This window comes from Barbus barbus, assembly GCF_936440315.1.
Source record: "Barbus barbus genome assembly, chromosome: 4".
NCBI lineage: Eukaryota > Metazoa > Chordata > Actinopteri > Cypriniformes > Cyprinidae > Barbus > Barbus barbus.
The window spans coordinates 6,271,214-6,280,400 of NC_136732.1; the positions used below are offsets into that span (position 1 = coordinate 6,271,214).

General features: G+C 38.2%; 1 protein-coding gene across 1 annotated transcript; it reads right to left on the bottom strand.

Annotated features, from left to right (window-relative positions):
- Nucleotides 1-4,253: 4,253 nt before the first annotated feature.
- Nucleotides 4,254-7,671, bottom strand: LOC306867002 (uncharacterized protein). The gene is made up of 6 exons (XM_079412472.1): nt 7,426-7,671; nt 6,836-6,976; nt 6,424-6,696; nt 6,112-6,239; nt 5,894-6,000; nt 4,254-5,784 (listed from the first exon to the last, which is right to left on the bottom strand). Exons 1-6 carry the CDS (start codon nt 7,547-7,549, stop codon nt 5,604-5,606), a joined length of 954 nt encoding a protein of 317 aa, XP_079268598.1. The 5' UTR covers nt 7,550-7,671; the 3' UTR covers nt 4,254-5,603.
- Between the last annotated feature and the right edge of the window lie 1,516 nt (nt 7,672-9,187).

The window sequence follows — 9,187 nt, forward strand, 5'->3', positions numbered from 1 at the left end:
AATATCTACTATTTCCTAAATATTATGAAATTCAAGAGGGCCGCCCCTAATGACGTCATAATATGCAAATTAGATGAGTATATTTACACCCCACACAAACTTTCGGTCATGCCCAACATTTTTCTAATTTACAGTAGATCTCTATCTTTAAGCCATTTCAAGCCACAAGCTTTTGAAATCTTGATGTCAAAATCCAGCATTTTTTTCCAAAAAACCCTGGCGCCTAAAGGGTTAATTATGTAGTGAAGAGTAGTTATGTTAAAATAAGGTTTAAAAAGGGTACCCCAAGAGTCATGAATCACATTCCCTGTCATGAATCAGACCTCTGTGGCTCTCTCCGATGGCCACCGGAGGGCACCCTCTCCTGAGTATTGACTTTCCCGGACTCCATTTCCCATACACCCTGTTCAGAGACTAATCGCCTGCACAGGTGTTCCCCATTATCCACCACTACTTAAACAGCACTCACACTCATTGCGTCAGCACTCAACACAGTCTTGTTTTGCCCCGGCTGACATTTCTGAGCATTTACCCTGTGATTCTATGACCCTTTTGTGCATGATCTTGGACTGTTTGACTACTGTTGATTCTCTGCCGCCTGCCCTTGTGATCTTGCTCTTTGGAACTCTGACTGTTTTGCTGCCTGCTCTGACTCCTGCCCGGTATCGTTTCTGCCTCTGATATTCCTGCCATTGTTGATTGAACACTGCCTGTTTGACCCTGCTTTTGATTATTAAAGTTATCTGCAAATGGATCCACATGCTTCTGACCCATCATTACATTCCCATTTTCTTATAAATACTTAAGGTAAATTAATAAAAATTCAAGATTTTCCAATTTCCTGTATGACAGTTAAAAGGCATGTAACATGCGTCTGGGGTTCCTCATCCCAGATTTAAAGGAAACTTTATGTGCAGTAACTTTAGGCAAAGTTATATTGTTATTACTGACACATTACAGTGAAGTTGTGCGTGAACGACGATGATCGAGAGAAAATTAAAACTTTTTTGGACCGGAAGAAGTGCCTTGGATTTTTCTATTAATAGAGATAGCTTATATTGAAATTAGCTAGCCCTGTTTAGCAAGCCTATTTTCACAAGTGTTTTATTATAATTTTTTTCACTGATAAGGAGCAAACCATTGGTCGGGTTTTAATTGTTGCTCTAACATTTAAACCATGTGAGTTTAATGGCATCAACTACATTTAAACAAAATGTGATTATTAGTAATTAGCTCGTGACTTGGACAGTGGTTTGAGCGCAAAGAGAAGAATTCACCCGCGGCTGCGGCCTGGCTTACAGAATATAAAGCAATAAAAAGGATAAAATCTCCTGATTAAATGTTGAGTAATAGTGCTTAAATATATATATATATATATATATATATATAAAATAACAAATCAGAAAAAATATACAGTGTCTGTGGTACCCAGTGGGAAAAAGAAAAACGTGTTGGAGGGCACAAAGGATATTTCCAATTGAAATACATATCGTGCTGAGTTACACGAAAAAAGAGGGAAATTCGTGTCCATGAACACGAATCAATAGATTAAATTCCGTGACTATATCACTAACTGCCGTGAGACTGGGTTGATTGACAAGGGTTCCATTCCGATTGTTATTTAAAGTCGTCTGGAGTGAGGTCGGTTCCAACAGGAGGAAGCAGAGGAGGAAACAATGTTCTCCTGGGAATGTCTCCTTACTTCAACTGAAGGTACCTTTATAAACTCAGCAAAAAAAGAAACGTCCCTTTTTCAGGACTGTGTATTTCAACAATAATGTTGTAAAAATCCAAATAACTTTACAGATCTTCATTGTAAAGGGTTTAAACAATGTTTTCCATGCATGTTCAATTAACCATAATCAAGTAATTAACATGCACCTGTGGAATGGTCGTTAAGACCTTAACAGCTTACAGAGAGTAGGCATTGAAGGTCACAGTTCTAAAAACGCAGGACACTAAAGAGACTTGTCTACCGACTGTGAAAAACACCCAAAGAAAGATGCCCAGGGTCCCTGCTCATCTGCGTGAACGTGCATTAGGCATGCTGCAGGGAGGCATGAGGACTGCTGATGTGGCTAGGGCAATAAATTGCCATGTCCGCACTGTGAGACGCCTAAGACAGCGCTACAGGGAGACAGGAAGGACAGCTGATCATCCTCGCAGTGGAAGACCACGTGTAACAACACCTGCACAGGATCGGTACATCTGAATATCACACCTGCGTGACAGGTACAGGATGGCCACAACAACTGCCCGAGTCACACCAGGAACACACAATCCCTCCATCAGTGCTCAGACTGTCCGCAATAGGCGGAGAGAGGCTGGACTGAGGGCTTGTAGGCCTGTTGTAAGACAGGTCCTTACCAGACATCACCAGCAACAACGCCGCCAATGGGCACAAACCCACCTTCGCTGGACCAGACAGGAGTGGCAAAAAGTGCTCTTCACTGATGAGTCACGGTTTTGTCTCACCAGGGGTGATGGACGGATTCGTGTTTATCGTCGAAGGAATGAGCGTTACACCGAGGCCTGTACCCTGGAGCGGGATCGATTTGGAGGTGGGGGGTCTGTCATGGTCTGGGGCGGTATATCACATCACCATCGGACTGAGCTTGTTGTCATTGCAGGCAATCTCAATGCCTTGCGGTACAGGGAAGACATCCTCCTCCCTCATGTGGTACCCTTTATGCATGCTCATCCGGACATGATCCTCCAGCAGGACAATGCCACCAGCCATACTGCTCGTTCTGTGCGTGAGTTTCTGCATGACAGCAATGTCAGTGTTCTGCCATGGCCAGCGAAGACGTCTGGGACCTGTTTGATCGCAGGGTGAGGGCTAGGGCCATTCCCCCCAGAAATGTCCAGGAACTTGCAAGTGCCTTGGTGGAAGAGTGGGGTAACATCTCACAGCAAGAACTGACAAATCTGGTCCAGTCCATGAGGAGGAGATGCACTGCAGTACTTCAAGCAGCTGGTGGCCACACCAGATACTGACTGGTACTTTTGATTTTGAGCCTCCCTTCATTCAGCGACACATTATTCTATTTCTGTTAGTCACATGTCTGTGAAACATTTTTAGTTTATGTCTTATGGTGTTGACTCTTTTGGTGTTCATACAAATATTTACACATTAAGTTTACTGAAAGTAAAAACAGTTGAAAGTCAGAGGAGTTTACTTTTGAAGTAACTTCAAGGGATACTTTAACAAAATATAAATTCTGTTGTCATTTACTTGCCGTTATGTCCTCTATGAAACATGAATGATTTGAGTTTTTGTTTACAATATGTGTGTCGATTTCCTTTCGTCTGTTCATTTTATAAAGCAATCTTGTCTCTGCAGAAGATATACTTTCTGTAGCTTAATTTTTTTTCAATTTTATGGGTTTGGAAAATATGTCTGAATAAATGACAATGTCTATTTTTGGTGAACTAGCCCATGAATGCATGAAATGTCATTATTAATAGACACACAGGTGATACTTTTGTAACTGGAGCAGATGCAGGGTCGCCACTTGGATTCCCACAGCAGCCTGAAATTCAGTTTTTTGACCAAGAGAGTGAATCTAAATGACTTCCCTACGCCTCCACTTGTTCAGTGGTCCTGTACCTACCAAGAGGTACTTAGCAATTAATATCTTTTCTTTTCGTAACTTGTTTTTGTCACCCTGCTGCCCAAGTTAACTGTTTCTTGTCTAATGGTTACATCTCGACTTTACAGTTTCTATAGTGTTTTTAGTAGTAACAGTCACTCTTTTCTCTTTTCCCTGTTTACACCTTAGAGAAGACCAGCTATATTACGGGAAGTAGTGTCCACAACCAACGTATTGAGCGTCTGTGGAGGGATGTGTGGTGTGCAGTTACCTCCAATTATTATGCAGCTTTCCAGCATCTGCAGGAAATTGGAGCACTGGACCCAGACAATGAAAAACACCTCATATATCTGCACATGTCATGGTGCCTAGACTGAATGAGGACCTTGACCTGTTTTATGAACCATAAACAATCATTGCATATGTACCTGTGAAATAGTCAATAACACATTAACAGTCAGAAGAAAAGAACAGGTGGAAGAAAATGAATGTCCCAGTTCCAATGAATTAGGATAGTAAAGATACTTTTCTACTGACTCAAAGTATCAAGTAGTTTTATTTCTTATATGGAGTAAAGGTACACCTTAATTAAAATGTGCTTTTCACTGATCCCATATAGCCTAGTGACTGCAGGGAAAAAAAGTTAACCATGCATTCATAAATTTGCAATAGGCAATTATTTCTCATTATTTTATTGAAGTATTGTAATGAAAGTTAAACAAAAAAATAATACACTGTACACATTTCTGAATGTTTAAATATCATATCTAACTAGTCTTTTGGATAAAATATAGAAATCACTTTAATTCTAATATTCAGTCCCTGTATACGTGAAGAAAGAGTCAGTGGTCCTCTGCGTGAGGAAAGCGAGTCGCCAGCTGAGGAGAGTCGGTGGTCTTATTTTTGGACCTTCCGGCCCACCACTGTCCATTTTGACTGCGCTTATGTCACTCCTCCCCTCACTGCAGCCGCCTACTCTCACCAACATTGCATTTTCTTTAACTGATAATTTTGTTTAACCGTCGTTGGGGAATCCTGGAGTGTGACGTATGAGGGGAACCCTGGTATTACAGCACAGCATCACACAAGCCATGATACAAAGTTACAGAAACTAAGCAACCGAAAGCGGTTCTGTACTTCAGCGTTGGGTAAAAGAGCATTATAATCTCATTTGTGGTAGAGAAAGCTGCTTACATGTAGGCTACGGGAAACAGCGAAGATGTTGAATTAAACATACACACAATCAGTGTTTCCACATGTTTATACTGGCCCCGATAATTAAAACTTCTACTTACTTGCTCCATTTCTACAAATCAGTTTTTGTAAATGAATGACCTGATCCACATATGGCCTTCATCAACAGCCGCTTGCGCCACCTGCTGGTGAGTGGCTAACATCAGCTGGAGATCATGCATCGGTGCTCTACTGCTATTCCTATTACTGCTATTCCTGCAATGCTGCATTTTCTGACGAATTTTAGCCACATAATTTGTGGCAGCGAATATGGAAAGTGAAATAAAATGACCGAAATTCAAGATCGAATATTATACATCGTATTTTTAAACAGATTGAATATTTTGGAAGTGAATTCTGGAAGGTGAATATGAATTTTGAATTATGAAAATGTGTTTGAAATATTTTGAATTGAAACATTCACAGCTTAAATAAACAACTATGTTAAATTTCAGGACCTAAAAATGCAAGTCCTGGAAATACAAGGCATTAAAATGCAAGCACTGTTTATTGCAATGCATCTTTTTTTTTTCAATTTGTGGAATTCAGCATGCTTTGTGTTTCAAAAACTTGTCATTATTCTGCTTCCATAGACTCAACTCATCCGGTCATTAGAAGAAACTAAAGCACATGAAATGGGTGTCTGACAGAAGAAATATTCTAAATGTGCAGTTGAAGGCATTTGCCAGGTACAAGGTTGAGAAAATACTTCTTTAGATGAGAAGTTATTACAAGTTTTGAACTGTTGAACTTGTGTCAAAAAGGTGTGTGATGTTTCTATGGCAGTTTGATTTGTGAAATCCTCTTCTCACAGATCCATTGATAAGCTCTATTACATTCACCATCAAGCCATCCTACTAAATTAGGCCACTCTGGTGGAGGTATAGCCACAGTCACAGCACAGTTCTCTACTCTTCCTCCATTTGGCTCTGTTATTTGTCCATTGGACGCCCAGAAGCTGAAAGTACAGGTCAGCATTAGATGATCAGTGCTGCTTTCTGTGTGATATGATACTGACTGAGAATCATTTATTACATAATAATCAGATCAGTTCAGTGATTTCTCACCTAGAGTTCAGTGAGCTGCCATCAACCCATTTCCATCTGCCCTCTACATCAATATCAGTCAGACCAATATAAACTACATCAGCACCAGACATGTTCTGAACAAAATCCTGAGCAAAAGAAACAGTTGCACATTTATTTAATGAATAGACACACTTCATCTGATCATCTCTCATTTAGCTGCTAAACACTATAAACACATAAAACTGCTTTTCACTCACTTGTTCCTGTCTGTTGTTTATGATGATCAGATCTGCTCCTCTCTCTGTACAGTATCTTCTGCTCTCAGTCCAATTCTTCTTCTGATTGGACTTGTAGTAAAAACTGGATTGATAGCAAGTCCATCCAACTGTTAACAGAACCAGTTCAGCTGTTAGCTTTTTATTCCCATTTACACTCATCTGTCTGTGTCTTATAACAGATCAAATAATCATATATTGTGTGTACAGAAAGTTACAGAGACCACAACCCTACTCATGGTTTTTAAATGTCTGCTGTATAGCAAATAACTACATAGACAATAGAAACTTTACCACAAATCTGAAGTTCATTTCTCAGCTGCTCTCGTTCATTGGTCAGGTTTGTGTTCTTAAATAGCAGCTGTTCTCTTTCATTGGTCAGGTTTGTGTTCTTGAGCATTAGCAGCTCTCTCTCAGTGATCAGGTTTTCATTCTTGGATATGAGCTGTTGTCTCTCTTGAGTGAGTTTGACACACAGCACTATGACTGCAGTCAGCAGAAGAACACACAGCAGAACCAAACACACTACAACTGATCTGTATCTTCTGTTCCTCACTGAATCACTTCCTGAAGAACACAGACATGCTGTTAGTTCCTTCACTAGCATTAAATACAGCACAGGTGCAGAACTGCTTTGTCTCTTTGAAAGTTTGTGCCTGTGCTATTTTCATGAGGAAATTATTATCTCAATTATTACATTCTGTACCTGTGTGTTCAGATGGCTGGATTCTTGGTGTTTCCGGGTCTTTTATCTCCATTGTAATGTTACCTCTCATAGGATCAGGATTTTCATAGAGATCTTCTGTCTTCTTTTGTCTTGCTCCTGTGCCCATTTTCTGAGTCGTACCTTTATTGAATTTCAGAGAGTTCCAGTGAAGACGAGAGCGTTCTAAAATATAACCTAAATGTAGGCTAATACATCTTTTACATACCAACTAACTAATAACCATAACAACTAATACTAGCAGCTTTTCAGAGCTGGACATTATTATTCTCCTGTTGTGTGTCCTGATGTGTGGAAATGTTTAGTTTTTTTATGCACAGAAATTCAGCTCACCTCAGAATGTTTGTTCTGTCAGAAGCTTAATGATTATACCAGAAACTTGCCGCTATTTGATTATTCAAAATGTCATCGTCAGAATTTCCAAAACTGACATTTATGGAAGGTAAAAAACCTTTCCTTCTGTAAGCCATGTCATTATTAAAATGTGAGTTGTTATGTAAAACATAACTACATTACATGGAAAAATATACTGTCAATGAAAACATTATGAAATGTATTGTCAATCTCAGTACCTGTGAGTTCAGATGATTGGATTCTCGTTGCATGACTGTCCGTGGTCTTTCTTCCAAATTCACCCGTTGTAACAAAGTCATTTTCATAGACATCATTGATGTGTTTCCCATGTTCTCTGTACATTTTTCTATATTTTCATTCACTTTCTGACAGTTTTGGTGTTGTAAAGATGCCAGCAAACTAACACTAGTTTCTCTCCTGGAGTAAACTGTGTTCCTCATCTGTGTTCGTGTAGCCATGTAATTATGCAGAAAGGAACTGTTTCATGGAAATGTCCAATGTAATTTATGCATAAAGGAACTTCAACTTGCTGCAGAACATCACTATAAAATATTTCAACAATGTGGATTGTGTTCATGTAAATGAGGTTTGATTGCATTTATTATCACTCACAGATTCACCCAGTATATGTATAAATCTTCAGGGGCTTGATCCTTTTGATGCTGGCTGGTGTTTGGAACATTTACAGCTTTTGAAATGTTTCGAAAAGACAGCTGATCTTTTATTATTTTTATTACTATTTATGGTTGATGGTTTAGTAGCTCTTCAAACACTGTACAAAATATTCAGTGATTTTTAAGAGGGCTAAGTCTTGAAAGGATCTTGTGTTCATAAATTTGGGTTCATTAAACTAAAATGAAGTCTACTTTGGCATCCAGTTAGCTAACCATCAACTTTCTTACAGAATTTTTGAATAAAACACTTTTTATAATATATTTGTAAAAATCATTTGAGCACCCTACTGTTGCTATGGTTAATTATCAAATCATCACATATAAGTTAGTGTTTTAAAATTGCTTTCACACTGAAAATTGTACTTGAGACACACTCAGTGAAAACGCTAAACACAGTTCTGTACATTAGACACATCTTTCAAAACTAACAGCTCATGTGTTTAATTTTGGAAACACTGTCTATTAAATGCCATTTACTGATACCTACATAATTTGTTCCCTTATGATTAAGTAACTCAATGTAAGGCATGTTTTGGTGTTGTATGAAAGTAAATTATAAAAGGTCTTTTGAAATTGAATTGTGAAATATTATCTGATGTGTGTGCTAGTATATGTATGACATGTTATAGGTTGTCTCAGGGTTTCCTGTTACAACAGACTTCTGAGGTGATATATTTTAACCAGTACAAAAGGAGAACTACAGTGATCTTTTCTCCATCCTTTTCTTCCGTTTCTATTTTTTTTGTCATCTAGTCAAGTTGATTATTTTATTACTGTTATGCCAACATTTAGCTTTGTATATAAATTCAAATTGTTTCTGCATGTGAATTTCTTTGTAAAACCAGTTTTAAAGGCTAGCTGTAAACATTAGTTACTATTTACTGTACAGTAAGTGCAAAATTATGAAAGTATGTGATACTATTATTTACACTCAGTTCTTTGACAGACACTTTTTGCACCCCATTGTATTGTGTGGTATCATAGTATGTAATATGACAAAACCTTCAGTGTATGATCATTACAGTACATAGGCCAAGGTCTGTTATATTTCCAGTACGCACTTAATTTAGAGTTCTGTAATTGCAAATGTAATGGTTTTTAGAGATTAAATGTTTAATCATGATGTTTGCATTGCAACTATCACGTCTCACATACTTTATACCTTTGAAAAATGCTAACAAACCAAATTAATAATAAATTAATGAATTTATAATACTTCTACAGCCTTCTGTTTAACAACTTTATTTTATTCAAACTTATTTTAAGCACTGGAGTGATTCACAATGACTGGTGATGTAAATATAAC